This window comes from Oryzias latipes, chromosome 6, assembly GCF_002234675.1.
Source record: "Oryzias latipes chromosome 6, ASM223467v1".
NCBI classification, from domain to species: Eukaryota; Metazoa; Chordata; class Actinopteri; order Beloniformes; family Adrianichthyidae; genus Oryzias; species Oryzias latipes.
Window position 1 is genome coordinate 11,000,741 of NC_019864.2, and position 16,721 is coordinate 11,017,461.

The 16,721-nt window shown below is 39.1% G+C and overlaps 1 protein-coding gene across 1 annotated transcript in view; it reads left to right on the forward strand.

Annotated features, from left to right (window-relative positions):
- Nucleotides 1–10,844: 10,844 nt before the first annotated feature.
- LOC101165479 (protein phosphatase 1H) overlaps nt 10,845–16,721 on the forward strand; it is a 37,067-nt gene continuing 31,190 nt past the window's right edge. The window contains exon 1 of the mRNA XM_004069884.4: nt 10,845–11,315. Within this exon, the coding sequence (XP_004069932.1) occupies nt 11,083–11,315 (233 nt within the window). The 5' untranslated portion in view covers nt 10,845–11,082. The remainder of the gene's footprint in view (nt 11,316–16,721) is intronic.

A 16,721-nucleotide genomic window follows, 5' to 3' on the forward strand; every position in this document is an offset into this window, starting at 1 on the left:
AACCACCAACCTTTTTCCCTAAAGGAGCATGTCTTCATTAAACTGTTTGAAGGCAGCGGCAGTCTTGTCAAAGTGGGATTTGAAATGTTGTTTGCTTTTTAGAAAATCTATGAGTTTCATTGCTCAGGAAAACACATAAAGCACACAACTAACAAGGATTCTAAAAAGATTTAAGGGCAATAGCGCCATCTGCTGGTTGGTATCATAAATGAGATTCTTTAAATCCCTCTTTATATTCTCTATAGAGGGACATGGAGAGAGTCTCAAATGGACTGATTAAATTTATAGGATTAAATTCACACATGAGTCATATTTCATGACAATCCTAAGGTAAAAAAAAAGCAAAACATCAACTTTCATTGTTACAGAGGAGATTGTTGTACTACACTGTGTGCGACAGTGGCTCAGGTGGATGAGCGGGTCATCCAATGATCGATGGGTTGGCGGTTCGATCCCCGCTCCCACCAGCCAAAATGTCGTTGTGTCCTTGGGCAAGACACTTCACCCTCCTTGCCTCCAGTGTGGCTCCACTGGTGTGTGAATGTGCATGAATGATCCCAGTGATGGTCAGAGGGGCCGTAGGCGCGAAATGGCAGCCACGCCTCTGTCAGTCTGCCCCAGGGCAGCTGTGGCTACAACCGTAGCTTACCATCACCAAGTATGCATGAGGAGTGAATGAATAATGGACACAATGTAAGCGCTTTGGGTGTCTTGAAAAGCGCAGATAAATCCAATCCATTATTATTACTATTCCACAAAACACTTTCAGAGCAGCTGCCAAACACCTCATTGTCATGCACTGCTACAAAAAATAATCCATAAAAACTTTTTTATATATATCATATAGATGTGCAAATTGAAGGTATTTATACAAGGAAAAAAAATGTTCTCATTGCAAATCAGCTTTTCACAAAAGTTTATTTCCTAAAGGTAATTCATCCAATTGTAACATGGTAAATGGCATATATTTAATAGCGTTTTTCTACCTTTTTTGAAGACAGAAGGCGCTTTACAGTCACTGATCCATTCATCCATGCACAGATCCATATTCAGATCAGCGCTTTTCTGCTCTACCTCTGTAACATAGCCCCAGTGTTTGAATTTTTATTTTATTTGTTGTTGTTAAATTGTAACGTTCCTTGGTTGTGCAAAAAAGCCAAGATGGCAGCAAAAAAAACATAGATTCTGGGGCTCCAACAGTGTCAATTAATTTATTAATATGACGATCAGAACATTTGGATGGCTACTGTCTCAAAATATGCATCCATTAAACAGGAGCCTCACAACATGAGTGTCACAATTACAAATAACAGGAAGATACTGTACAAGCAAAACTGAGTGGTCACAATTACAAATAACAGGAAGATACTGTACAAGCAAAACTGAGTGAAGGCTTTAGTCCCATGAGGCAAACTGATGACATGATCATTAAAGGCCACCTAAAAGTCCCAAAAGTACAACTCCACTTCTTTGACAGGTAAAACAGACATGTTTAACTTCCATGTTTGTGTATTTTACGCTAAATCTGAAGCCAAAATTAAAAGAAAGTCCAATCTGTGATGTTAGATTTGTAAAAAAAAAAAAAGTCTCTGTTTGTATAATTTCTTTCTTTATTAAAGACCTCATAGTCCCTTACCACCGAAACAGAACACTTCGCTCCCAAAATGCAGGACTGCTTGTGTTTCCTAGAATTTGTAAAAGTACAGATGGAGGTAGACTCTATAGCCACCAAGCCCCTGTCTTATGGAATAAGCTCACCGCCCATGTAAGAGAGGCCGACACTGATTCTGATTGGGCGGCCGTGGTGCAGCGGTAGGGCGGTCGTCCCATGATCGTAAGGTTGCAGGTTCGATTCCCGCCTTGCATGCCCATGAGTCGAAGTGTCCTTGGGCAAGACACTGAACCCCACCTTGCCTCTGGTGGTAGGCGGGCGCCTGTGTTTGGCAGCGGAGCGACCACCAGTGTGTGACTGTGTGTGTGAATGTGTGTGTGACTGGGTGAATGGGTCTGTGACTGTAAAGCGCTTTGTCCTTGTAGGAAGAAAGGCGCTATATAAGTATACGCCATTCTACTTTCAAAGTTAAGCTTAAAACATTCCTTTTTGAACAGGTTTCTTGCCAGACCAGCTAGTACTAAGAGAATATATGCTTGACTATTTAAACATGTAGTTGTAGAGTTAGATAAGCTAATTCTCTCTAAGAGTTCTGGTACATTGTCTGACCATCCTGGAGGAAGATCCCCCCTTCATGTGGACACCCCTGAGGTTCCTTCTTTTTTTTTTTCCAGAATCCAGTTTTTAGGAGTTTTTCCTTACCACGAAGGAAAGTCTAAGGGCAGGGATCCCCAGTTTAGTTTATTTTAGTATAGCTATGACTATATGTCCTTTATGATTCATGTTTATTATACAATTACTGGCATGAAGCCCATTGAGACGACTATTGTTGTAAATATTGGGCTATGTAAATAAAATTGAATTTACTTTTGTTGTGATTATTATACTTAGTTACACATTTTGATCACCTGCGATATTTTAACCAAGGCTTAGGTTTTAACTGATTAGTCATTTCTATTTTCTTATTTTAGTATTGAGCTGTTTTCAGGCTGTTTTTCTCCCGTCACAGTCTCCCCTGGATCCATCTGCTTATTAGTCACAGCTGTCTTCATTTGCCTAATTACCCTGAGTGTCTGGTTTTATGTTCATCTTTGACAGCTCCTCTGCTTTGTAACCTTTTTGTTGCTTCCTTGGTTTGTCAAGTTTGAGTTTATTTATTATTAAATGTTTAACCTTGTAAAGCCCATAACAGTTAGGACTTGACAGAATTTCTGTTCTTTTTTTGGGGGGTGGGAATTAAGACGTTTTTTTAAACCCTTTGATGAACTCCACAAAAAATTTGAAATGTTATTTTCTTTTATGCGATATTAAAATTATCAATGATGTCATGTTGGGTGGTTTGGTAAATTTAGGTCACAACAATGTTAGTTTTAGATGTAAACATATTGATATGAGTGTAAAAATCAGTCTCAAATTTGTTACATTTTAACACGGTGTAACTGGATTATAAGGAAGTAATTACGATCAAATTTTGCATTATTTCAATAAATGCAATAGTTGAGGGGTTTTTTTCTATAAAATTTTCTATTAAATTTTTCTATAAAATTCTGAAAATTAGCTTAAATTAGCTTTTGGAGCAATGATGTTGAAAAATAAGTTAATTCCAAACTCAGCTTTCATGCACAAAACATTATTTTTAATCATAGAGAGATAAATTGAGCTTGTTTTAATGCACACCACAGTTTACCAGAGCAGGAATTCTGAAAAGGTGTTAAACTGTGAGGTAATATGTCTCATAAATTTGTCTCATGCCTACAAAGCCATGCACAGAATAACAAACAAGACAATAAATTTGTATCGGCATAGAATAGAAGGCAACTGTCAGTGGTACAGCTTTAACCACAGCAAATCCATTGATCAACTTAATCTTTACTTAGGAAATACAAAAGGGTTTCATTAAATCCATAAAATGATTTTCTTTTAGGGTATTTTTTTGTAAAAAAAAAAAAAATAAGCTGGTTTTTAAACATAAGAATTCTTTATTTTTCAACTTAAGCAGCATTGGTTTAAATACTTCAGAGTACCGGTAAAAGCAAATAGTAGTCCTCAAAAATCCCTCAATTTGTGTCCAAATACCTTCATTACTCACTACTTGCACTATACAGGGTGCTCACCATTTTTTCAGGGTGCCTGAATCTTCAGTTCCAAAGTCCAGTGCCCTGGAAATTTCCCAGAAGTCTCCGCTAGTGTGCATCAATGCTCACTTTTGGCAAACATAGACCACAATGCATTGCGTTTGAATGATTTTAATAAGATGTATGTGTATGCGTTTTTTTTTAATAAATCAGAAGTCATTAATAGATGTCATAAAATGTTCATAAGTTTTAAGTTTTTACTTCGGCAAATATGTGGCGTACATATTTGCTATTTAAGAAAAAAAGTAAGGAGCATGTGTCCAAAATTTGTTAAAATTCAGAGCACAACAGTCATGCACTATAGTTTTATAGAGGTTATGAAAGGATAAACTGCATTATGGGGAATATTTGTCATGGCTGCAGTTGTAATCAAACTGTGAGTCATCAAATTGTCTGTTTTGCTTCGGGAGCACATCTCTGGGAGGACAAATATTTGCAGTGTTTGTCATGGGGTGCTTACATCAAGTTGGTTGACCTGTCTCACACAGAGAGTCAACACAGACCTTTGCAGTCGCACTCCACCACCGCCTCCGGATTATGCCTCTGTGTGTGGGCAGAGCCATCTGTGTGTGTGAGTCAGCTGACGGTGAGAATAGCAGGCTGATTAGACGCACAAAGACCAGTGCGGCAAACACATTTCTCAAGCCAGCTCAACCCTGTCATCCCTGATATAATCTTGTGAGAAGTAAGACACAGCTCAGCTGAGTGAGAGCAGGGAGGGGGCTAGTAATAGAAATGTGTTGCATTTAGGCTAATTAAAGTGGATACTATAGGCCTCTTTTAGGCAGCCATGGCTGACTAACAATGAATTATGATGTAATGTAGCTCAAAGAAAATAATAATTAAAGTAGGTTGACAGACCTAGGTAGGGCGGTCGACCCATGATCGTAAGATTGCAGGTTCGATTCCCGCCTTGGACACCCATGTGTCGAAGTGTCCTTGGGCAAGACACTGAACCCCATATTGGCTCTGTGTGTTCGGCAGCGGAGCCGCCACCAGTGTGTGAATGTGTGTGTGCATGGGTGATTGTGTGTGTGACTGTAAAGTGCTTTGGGCCTTGTAGGTAGAAAAGCGCTATATGTGTATAAGCCATTTACCATTTACCATAATTAAACATGCTGGATGACTTACTTAACGTTCTGCAATTCAAGCTATCCAAACGGGAAGTGTCGAATACATAAAAAGAAACTTGACACAGTTTACAAAATGGATTATTTAAGGGCATGTCACACAGCAACAACATCCATTTTTCATTTATTGCACGGATGAAAATTGGTCAGACGTGACTATTCGTGGAAAGGGTAAGAAAAGTTGTGATCTTTACATCAAAGTGCCATAAGATAGATAGAAAGACAGACAGACAGACAGACAGACAGACAGACAGACAGACAGACAGACAGACAGACGCTCCCTACTTAACCCTTGCGCTATCTTATGGGGTCCAGATGACCCCACCCTTACATTGACTGAATGTGCTCCTTTGGTCAGCAAAGACTCTGTGTAGGGGAAGACCGGTGTTCTTCACTACTGTCTAGTTTGGACAGCATCCACTCCACTCTGCCACCGTCTCCACTGTCTGCAGGTTTAGCCCCACCACACAGTCTGCCCTCTTGATTAGGTGATCCAGTTTTTTGTTTATGCAGCCCCCTCCTCCAACACATCACAGCATAAAACAGGGCACTGAAAAGAACAGATTGACAAAACATAAAGAGGAGTTTTGAGCAGACATTAAAAGAGGCGAGTCTTTTTAAGAAGTACAGTAGAACCTGCTCTGCACCTACCTGTATATGGAGTCCATGTTTGTCAACCAGTTTAGATTCTTGTTTAGCAGGATTCCTAAATATTTGTAGTTGTGAACTACCTCCAGCTCTGCTCTATCAATGATGATGGGTAGAACTGCGGCAGCTGTCTGTACTCAAAGAACTCACAAATCAACATATAACATGAACCGTGCATGATCATTGAACTGTTTATACGCAATTCATTAGTGATTCATTTGTCACTTGCATAATTTTAAAGTGATGTGTGTGTCATATATGCAATATAAAAGTAATACATCGGTGGTACCTGCGTGAAAAGTCTGTTAGACATCCGTGGACTGGTCGTGGAGAGCCACAAATTTGTGTAAGCATCTTGCAAAAATCAGACACAAATGCTCAAATGCAAAAGATTTACATGTTAATTCCACATAAACTTTGTATTATGTGTGTAAACTGAAGAATTCTCAATGACCAACATTTTTGAACAGCTCAAAACCAAATTCATATAAACACCCGTCGGCTGCGACCCTTGATGGACATCTGAGCGCATCGACGAATGATGAATGCAAGAAACACTATTACATATATCACAATGAATCACTAAAGACCAACGTTTCATGATTATTGCTGTTTCTGATATTGCTGTAATACTAAATTGGGAACGTGAGAGGCTGTAAGCTAGTGGGAGAGGGTGTAAACAGATGGCTGATGGGAAGTGGGGACAGGCTCACTCCAAAGTCCCGCCCACAACTCAGAGGTGATTTTCTAATGAACTCTGCAGAAACTATGTCCTAGAAAACAACACAGATTTTTGGATTTTAGCAAAAAACGGCATGATCATCATTTAAAGACCACTGAGAATGCTTTAAAAAAACTCAAAAGATAATCAGAGGGGGACTTAAATAAATTCAAAGAGGGAATTCCCGTTTTGTCAAATGAAAAAATCTAAGCTGAAGTGTTTTGTGTTGCCTGTTGCAGCAAAAAGCAGGTGTGCCACCAAAACACGATGTTTAGTGGACCAAATGCTCAGTTTCTTCTTATTGGACTCAAAAACTCACATATTAAACTTTTTTTTTGGCTCATTAATAAACCAACTGATATCTGCTGCTGTGTCCTGCATCCACTTCTGGGTCTTTGGCATGGAGAAACAACTTCACGATTAGGATTTCAATCCTTCTTCTTGTCTGAGTGTGGCTGCAGGTCTGTCCGAGCAGGAAGCAGGTCATCCTCATACATGTGGTGGTTTGTTGAAGCCCAAAGGCATAATTTGGTCACAGCAATGAAAGCAATCAGCCTTTACGGTTCGCTGTGCGTCTCCTTGTGTGGAGTAAGTGAGAACATTTTCCGATGAGAGTCAGTCAGGAAGTTTCAGATCCATGTGATCAGTCCAGGACGTTCACTGAGCCTGGATATTGCAGGTCAAATCCTTACACTCCACCAAACTGATTAGACTGAATATTACTGGACTTCCTGTCAACTGGGCTGCGTGAGATTTATATTTGATGTGACATCAGGGATCCAGCGTGCAGCAAAAGGGCACAGGGACTCACATGAGAAACACAGCATGAACGCTCCAGATTTCTCAATAGTGTACTAAAACATATATTTATATTGTGCTCTACATATATATCAAACCTAAACATGGTTCTATTGCATCTGTGTTAAGGATCTCACATCCGCTTGGGTGTAATTAGGTCAGTAGAACTCTGCCTGTTAAAAAAAAAAGCATGAATTATTGATTGGGGTCTTGCAATTTTGCAACTCTGCTTTCAATCGTATTTATTCTGTTTTGCCAGAACCTGGCTGCGTTAAGAAGGAGCTTCCTAATTTATTTGGGTTGCAGGCTTCTAAAGATAGAACATAATGAGGGGCTTTTGAAAATAGATCATGAAGCAGGGATGTGGGGAGAGAATAATTCCAGTGCTTGCAGCCAAAACTCATGCAGTCGAGATTATTCACTCGTAAAATTCTACTTAACATGTCATCCTCTTATCTTTCTATATTTTATGGAATGGTGAACCAACTGTGGATTTAACGCTTTTAAATTAGATCCTAAAATTGTGTCTGTTCCATTTGTCAGTTGGTTTTTCTCCGGAGGCAGGAAACTCTGGTCTTTGGGATAGTTTTAGTTTAGGTCATGGACACTGCAGTTTCCTCAATAAATTCAGGTCAAATCAAATCACTCTCTTCAGCATCACTGGCATGGTCGTTTGCCATGGTGTCAACCCACAAACTAAAGTGAGTATTTTATAAATCACAAAATAAAAAAGAATAAATTTTATCTAAAGCATTTATGACAATCAGCTCTGTAGAGCACAAACCAAAGATACATGAGAAAACACTATAATTCAAAAATATGTTTGAATTAAGCCAAGTTTTTTTAAATGAACACATTCTTGAATGCATGTTTAGGCCGTGATGTTCACACTGCACAAGCAGGGACGGGCTTCTTGAACTTTTTTTTCCAGATTGGTTAGTTTGACGTGGGTTACCTTTCAACCCGCGTTCAGTGGTCATCGTCTTCTATGTAGAGCCTAAAAACAGTCAAAACTTGCGCAGCTACGCATCAGTGCAAGAATTTTTAACGCAGAAGCCCAAAAGGCACGTTTTCATTGAAAAATCTTGCTTGAATGCGTTTTACTGAGGCTGGTGTGAACACAGTCTAATGCTTCTCCTCTCAACGCTACCAGAATGGGAATAAAAAAAGAAGCCCTCGAGTCTGATCTGCTGCCTGAATTATTATATAATACATTTTGGGTGAGGCGTTTTTGATCAAAATAAACCTTTTTGGAAAATTTTCAAAATAGACACCACAGAAGACAGTTGTGTCATTCTAAACAAATGGCGCAAAATCTCTGGTTCTCACAGAAAAATTGCGCAAATGCAACTTTAACTGACCTTTGAGTATGTAAGGTCAGAGGAAGAAGAATTATTGCAGTACTCCATCCGAAATATATTTGGAGAGACTTTACCTCTGTTTTATTTGTCTTCAAATATTTCTTTGATTTGGGTTATACCATGGTCCGGGTGAATTCTCGATTCTGATTGACTGCATTAAAAAGTGATAACGTACAGTGACAACTGTGGGCCCAAAAAAGAAGTTTCAGTCACATAGCTTCAAATGTTCTATATCACTGAGCTGGCTTCTATAAAACAAACTTTGGCTTCATCATTTGGACAAAAACAAGTGGCAAGAGGTGAATTTTCCTTCTGTACCGATGCTTTATATATCACATCGTGATGATCAGCATAGATATGGCTTTCCTTTGCCGCTGCAGTCGAGGTCGGAGGTCAGAGTGGCGTCTCGTCACGTTACCAGGACTATGCGCTCCGCCTCACCACGATCCAAATCTTTAAAAAAAACAAGAATATAATACTAAAAACTATGTGAAAATGTATTCTTTTTGTAAGTGACAATATTATCAGTGGGTCAATGGAATTCAAAGTATGCTTTATCGTCATTAACGCACTTCGCAGAAGCAACCAGGCTTCCACATTTTTGTTTGCTTAAAACCATGATCTCATCAAGAAAACTGTTTCAATCAGATGTTTTTTTTTTTTTAATAGTTATTTCAAAAGTCCAAATGTTTATGCCTGGACATCTATTTAATTCAAAATAATTTAAAAAATACAATTTAATACAAATCGAAGCATTCTGAAAGTTTGATTTGTTTTTTTCTTGTGAAACAAAAAGCTGCTCACAGGAGCTCCAGTGGGGTGGCTGGTAAAAGAAAACGGTCCTTGTCAGACATATTGTGCCAAGCGTGAGGTTTAGTGGAGGTAGGATTATGATGTGGGTTCATTTACCACTGAAATGAACTCTGAATGCCTCCTAATACAAAACAAAGTGTCTGACAATTCTGCACTCCCAGCAGTGTGGTCAAAGTTTGAGGATGATCCTTTTCTTCTCCAACACGACTGTGGACAGAAAGAAGGTCCATACAGATGAGGATGAGCCATTTAGGTGTGGAAGAACCTGACTGACCTGCACACCTCAGACCTCAACCCTTAGCCAGACCTTCTGGTCTGAGATTACAAATGTCTTTCTGGAGGTAGGGTCAAATGTTCTTGTTATCTTTCCTAAACTTGTAGGAGGCTTTCCAAGAAGAGCTGCAACAACATCACAATAAATCCATGGATTATAGATGAGAAGTCATTTAAGTTCATACTTTTGTAAGGGCTTATGACTTAAAACTTTTGGCAACGCTGTGTTTGTACAAGCTTGAGTAAAGATGCAAACAGTTGGATTTTATCCCAAGAAAACAAAATCGCTGACAGTGAAGCTTAAAAATAAAGCCCACTTCTTTAAGAGATTTTAATGATCCAACCCAACAAAAAAGGTGTCCCTGATACATGCAAACAAATACACTCACTGGTCGCTTTTTTAGGCACACCTGTCCAACTGCTCGTTAACACAAATTTGTAGTCAGCCAATCACAGAGCAGCAATGCATTTAGGCATTTCATAAAGCTGGAATCATCTCAACTGGTTTCTTGAACATGAAAATGTGTTCACTGGACTCAAATGACCTCCTCTGTCACCAGATCTTCAACCAATACAGCCCCTTTGGGATGTGGTGGAATGGGAGATTGGCAACATAGATGTGCAGCCAACAAATCTGCAGTAACAGCGTGTTTCTGTCATGTCAATATGGACCAAACTCTCTGCGGAATGTTTCCAGTACCTTGTTGAATCTATGCCACCAAGGATTAAGGCAGTTCTGAAGGAAAAAGGGGGTCCAACCCAGTACTAGCAAAGTGACAAGGCTCCTTTTTTCAATGAACCTTTGACATAGAAACTTCAAGTTACCCACAATGCACAACAGGGAAGCAAATGTTCAAAATGGGTAAAGGAACGATTTGATCAGTTTCCTGGAGAAGCGTTTACAACACCAGAAACTCCTTCGACTGGTTTGGAGCTGCTCTTATCACTGCAGAACATGTAGGTCAAGAGCAAAACTGAGGTCATGGAGATGCTATCAGAGTTTAATGTTTTTCCAAAGATGCCATAGATCCTGGGTCACGTTTTGTGTTGTGAATACTTCTTTTTTTGGAGAGGTAAAAGGAGATTTTTATCGATTGTTATTTTTCTCAAAATTCAATATTTTGGATCAACGTTGAAATAAAAGTTTTTGTATAAAAATGAAGTGTTTAACAGGTCACTTTGGACAGAATATATGTTTTATTTCCCATTAGCTTATATTTTGTTGATTTATTTGGTACGCTCTACTTTTCCATGCGCGGGTTAGGAAGCGGCGTTTGGCTGCACCTTGCCCTGGAGGTGATATTCCCTCCTAGATTAGACACCTTTGACCTCCAGCTCTGTAAGGACTAATCTGCCGCCGGCGCGTCTAAATCCACGAGCAGCGGCCGGTGCGTCACATGACCAGCGCGCGCGCGCGCGGCTCTGACCGCCTGATGAGTGTTTTGGCTTTTATTTCCGCGTTCAGACTCAGCCGAATGACAGCCCCCTCCGCCGCTCTGTATCTGCCCTCCACGCCGCGGAACTGCGTCGTTGCGCGCGGAGCTCTTCGCAACCGCCTGGCCGCCTGCACCCACGCCGCTGCGGCGAGACCATGCTGACGCGCGTGAGATCGGCGGTGGTGAATTTCATGGGCGGCGTGATGGCCGGCGGGTCCAACGGCGACCATCCCGGCGGCTCGGATCTGCCGCTGAAATTCCCGTACAGCCGACCGGAGTTCCTGGGACTCTCGCCGGATGAGATCGAGTGCTCGGCGGACCACATCGCCCGGCCGATCCTCATCCTGAAGGAGACCAGGCGGCTGCCGTGGGCCACCGGCTATGCGGAGTAAGTAACCTGTTTGCGCACATCTTCTCCTGCGCAGCATCTCTCTGCTGGACCACCGAGCGCTGTCCTCATCACCACGGCCTGCTTTGTCTGCATCTAAAACCCTCATCTTCATCACAACACACCAAACCTTCACATTCATCTTCTGTCATAAAGTCTAAAAATGTTGTACCTAAAGGCCATTTTAGGAGGGCTTTTATTGTGATAAAAAAGATGCGGAATGAGGTCACAGTTTGTTTATTTTCCACGAGAGACTGAAGAATACGCCCACTACACCTTTGCCACATTTTCCCTCTTGGTTCCTTTGTTTTTCTTTTCCTGATAATGGAGTAAAAGCCCATTTCCATCCACTAATCACTCAATTTTTGGTCATTTTAAATCCCTGTTTCCAGAAAAAAAAATCACTTTTGATGATCTCAAATTATTAATGTTGGAATATTTTATGTAAAAACCTATTTTTTTTATTGAAGACGCTTTAAAACCAAATGTGACCGGAAAAGACACAGCGTTTTGGTTCAATTATTAGGGTTTAGTACCTATTTTGTTTAAAAAAAAGTGCAAATTTGTTCAAAAACTGCTAATTCTCATGACCACATCATTGGTTTCCTCAATATTTTCAACTTCAGAAGTGATTTTAGTCCACCAGATCCTTCAATCAATCAGCAACTTTAATAGATCTCCTCATTTATGTTTTTTTTTTGAATATTTGATTATAAAAGTGCGTATTTCTACCACATCATTGATTGTATTAAATTCTTTTCAGTTTTTTTTTACACTAGAAACAAACTCTAGATGTTAGGTCTGTCAGATCCGTCAATCAGCCGTATTTAATGCGTCTCTTCAGATTGTTGGAACATTTTATTCAAAAACCTTTTTCTTTTTTTTAGAAACACTAAAGTAAATATGTTACAATCAGAGAAAACTCACACTTTTTTTAAAATATTAAAGTGTAGTACCAATTTTGTTTTGCTAAAGTGCAAATTTGTACTAAAATGACTTATTTTCTGTATTTTTTAATTTAGTTTTTAACTTGTTCTGTCCAGCAGGTGAGCAAACAGATAAGAACTGAAGGCCTCTTGTGTTAGACATATTTTACTTTTACAACAGGGGTTTATGAATCTTCTGACAAACCAGAGGTAAATTTGAATAAACCCCTTTTTGTAATTTAGGCTAAACGTTATTCATCTTAATTATATTTGTTGGACCGGACGGAAAAGAAAAGGAGGGAAGAAGAGAGAGGGGGTTATAGAAGGGGTGGAGAGTGATTATATAAGTATAGAAGGGGGGGGGTAGAACCATGAAGCATCATAAAGCAACAAGTTGCTGGAAGTTTAGACTCATTACGGTCAGTAAATGACTTATTTTCACAGCTACATCATTGACTTCCTCAGTATTACTCAAGTTAAGATGCTTTAAAACAAAAACGCTATCAGTACTCCTGATTTATTAGTACTGTAATCAATTTTTTACTTTGAGAAAGACTTTTTAATTACAGCCACAATTTGACCTGAATCCGACTGTTAAGATGGAATTTTTACAAAAATGAGATTTAAGCTGATGGTTTTGTCTGTCTGCACTCCGTGTAATGCCTTGAATTTTCCATCATAAACTGAACTGAATGAGTTTGCTTTTATTCCGTCTGACTTGCTCATTACGTCTCATTTTCTCCGTCCAAATCCATTGTGTTCCACTTTCCTGCTGTAAACCTGCTTTAAATGATGGTCAGCCTGCCTGGAAGCTTTTCCTCCTCGGACAAAAAGTTAAAGTTATTTAAATAAAACCTTGGACCTTTAAATGGCTGTTAGAAGCTTTTATAAAAGGTAAATAAATAATAAACAAAATATAATAAGTGAGAAACAAAGATGATGATCACCGTCTCTAAAAGTCCCAAAATTGTTGATGATAGGATTGTAATACTGCCTAAATATGTTAAGTCTGCATCCCCCTGTGCCGGTCCCTAGCCCGGAAAATAGAGGGTTGGGTCAGGACAGGCATCCGGCATAAAAGTCTCTGCCAAACCACCTGTGCAACTCAGTAGGAGGCTGATTCGGCGTGGCAACCCCCTGATGTGGCGAAAGGTCAACAACAACGACGATCGGATTTTATTAGTATAAAAATCAAAAAGAAGGCCTCTTTTTAAAATGTTTTTTTATAGTCTTTAACACATTTTATAGCAAATTTTAGACAATATATCATAAATTTTGTCTGAGTCTAAGTGGCCATTCACCATTTAGAGAATCTGAACTGAGGTTGTGGTCCACGGAAAAACCGTTTCCCGTTTCATCCCTTCTAGTTTCTCAGAGTTGTTTTTCTTTAAAGACCCACTCTGATGAAAATGGTGCTTTTTACATGTTCTTGCGGCATTTTTCTGATGTTGGAGGACATTTATAAAGAAAATTTAGCTTGAAACTACATTTCTGAGTATTTTTGTATTAAAAAAAAAAAGAAATTTAAAAAGAGTGTATTTGTGGAGTAGAAAATGTGCTGGGCACAAGCTTCTCGCTCTGAGCGCCCAGCAATGGCTAGGGAAAGGGGTTGCTCCACCCCAACTCAGAGGTGAATGTAGATTGAACTTCTGCAGAAATGTCCTAGAAAACAACACTCCCCCCCCCCCCCCCCTTCAATAGAAACAGCATAATCATAGTTAGGGCTGCACGATATGAGGAAACTCGCGATATGCGATATTGGTGATTAAGATTGCGATAACAATATAATTCGCGGTACATAAACAAAAAGCGAAACAACCAAAAACATAATTTCCATTTCACTGCAACAGTTTAAAAATTATACTCCAAATGACCCTCGTCGACGTAGGAGGCAAACATCAAACATAAAAGGGCTCATCTGATTGATCAACAACGTAAACGGGTCCTTCCGATTGGTTAAATGCATAAAGGGATTTATTTCATTTGTTCAATATTTCAAGCTGCCATGAGTTTGTTTTAGCACATTTAAGGTAACCATTTATTGCGATTTTCGCCGTCTTTTGCGATATGGATATTGCACAGCTTAATGTCGCGAGAACGATAAATTTGCGGTAGATTGTGCAGGCCTAATCATAGTTAAAAGACCACTGGGAACGCTTTAAAAGTAGATCAAAAGATGAGCGGCGTGCATCTCTTACAGCCTTACATGTAAAAGATTTAAGTTTCTAATCTACTTAGTTTTGTATTCTGATCATTCTGATCATTCTGATCATTTGCATCATTAGCATAAGTGGGTATTTCACACTAGTGGAAAATGACTCACTCTATTTCCAAGTCCCAGATGACATTTAGTGCTGTTTCTTCCAAACCAATATTTAGATTTTTTTTTTCTGAAATCAGAGTTGAAGTTATAAAGCAAACCCCTCTTTATCATGGAGGGGATTCTTTAGAATTTGATGATTCAAGGATTCAAGGAGTTTTTGTTGCCATTATCAGTGAACAAAGCAGTTTCATAGACTAGGAATTTGCTGTGGTGCCAATGTGCCACATAAAACACTTAAGAATAAAAAAATAAACAATAGTAAGCAAAAAATAACACACAGAACAATAAATAGAAGTACAATAGTGCAAACAGGATGAAGGAGGGGCCGATAATGGACTGGTAACTGGGGGAGCAGCTCTGCATGACCATGCAAAGATACATTTGCACAAAAAGGGCTCCAAATAACCCAAGTATCTACCTGGAATGAGAGCTAACAGAAGATGAGAACATGTAGGTCTCTTAGAGTTCAGAAACACTTTTTATAGAAGAAGTTTCTTCAGGGCAAAAGTTATTGTGATAATTACTGTCTCACATCAGATGATCCACTGGGCTCTCAGGTTTGTATCTATAACACAATATTCTTTAGCTAATAATAATTAGTTAGATATTCTTTTTTTATAAGATGGGTCTTTTTATAACAAAACACTCATAAACACATTGAAAGTTTAAGTGTCCAATTATTTCTCATCTTAAATATAATGAAAATCAAACGTTTATCAGGGATGTTTATCCTGAATTCTGAGTGGAGCTGGAAACCTTCCTGCGTTTTTTCTTTTCTTTTCTCTGTCATAGCTCTCCATGAACAGCCCTGCTGAGCTCTGCCGTGTCAACATGTTGTTTTTCTGAGAAAGGAAGTGCAGCTCTGCTTTCTCAGGACCGTTCAGATGCAGAGTCAGGCCCTCCGAGCGAGTTCATTCAAATGCATCAGTGCTCAGATCTATTTGGATGCAGTCACTCGCAGTGAAACAGCTCCAGCCAGTTTTCCACTAATGGGTCAGCTAACAATCAATTCAGTTGAGATGCATAAAGGACAGAGATGTTTTATTTTGATATATAGCATAAGAAAAGATGGTGCAAAAGCTGTATTCTTTTTTTATTATTCTAGAAAACATAAAGCTGTATTCTTTTTTTGAAATTCTAGCCCCATAGGCATGCATAATAGGGAAGGCAACAATTCCAGCTTCCATAAATGTTTAATTTTTAAATGTTGAGAGTTCTTTGCTCATAGCTGAAGGTTATAAAGTAAATTTATTGTCTTTACTTGTTTTGACTTTCACTGAGGTGCAACCACAAACACGGCGGTTAAAGAGGATCAATTCCTGTAGGATCAATATGACTATAAGCCGAACATGAGTGCTTCCACAGCCTTCAGTTGGCAGATCAGCCGTCATCAGTTATTATGCAACAACCAGCTGATGAAACTATACATTTAGGACAAAAAGAAACATTTTTGGAAAAAAAGATCTCCTAAATAAGAATCCATGTGAATGTCCCAACACAGAACTGTGCAGAGGAGGCACATGAGCAGAGCTTCTCGGTCACACGATGTCACGTTTTGTTCCGCTTCTTAGGGAGGGAACTGTGTAATCGTGGTTCAGTTTCAATGGCAGCTTTGCTTAATTGGTACTTTTTCATAAATCTCAAATAAATTGAAATGTCAGGCATATGCTGGATGAGATTAGGGTTATGTGACGATCACAATTCTTCCCACTTAGTAACAAAATGTAAAACAAACTTTGGTGAAGACATCAAGTTTACACATTTTAGGTTGGAAATATGAAGTTTATTTTGAATGTTGTGGGTGATGAAAAACTGTCACAACTGGCTTTGCCCTTTTTTGATTTGGTATAGAACTTTTGTTTTTAGATATACTTGAAGTTCCAATAATTTAGTCTAAAAGCTGTAATTCTTTAGGCTTGGTGCCTTGGGGTCGACGTTTCCTCGTCCTTATGTGTGCTTTTGTCTGAGCAGCAGGATAATCCGGAGCAAAGTCTTTAAAGTCTCCTCTTACTTTGATGGAAATTACTGTTCTGCAGCAAAAAACAAAAAAATTTAAAAATCCACAAAAATGATGCCAATTGCCACTTTTCCAACTCCACTTCTGCACAAACCTCAGATTAAGTCATCACATGTTGGTGCAGTTTGAAGTTTCCGAAA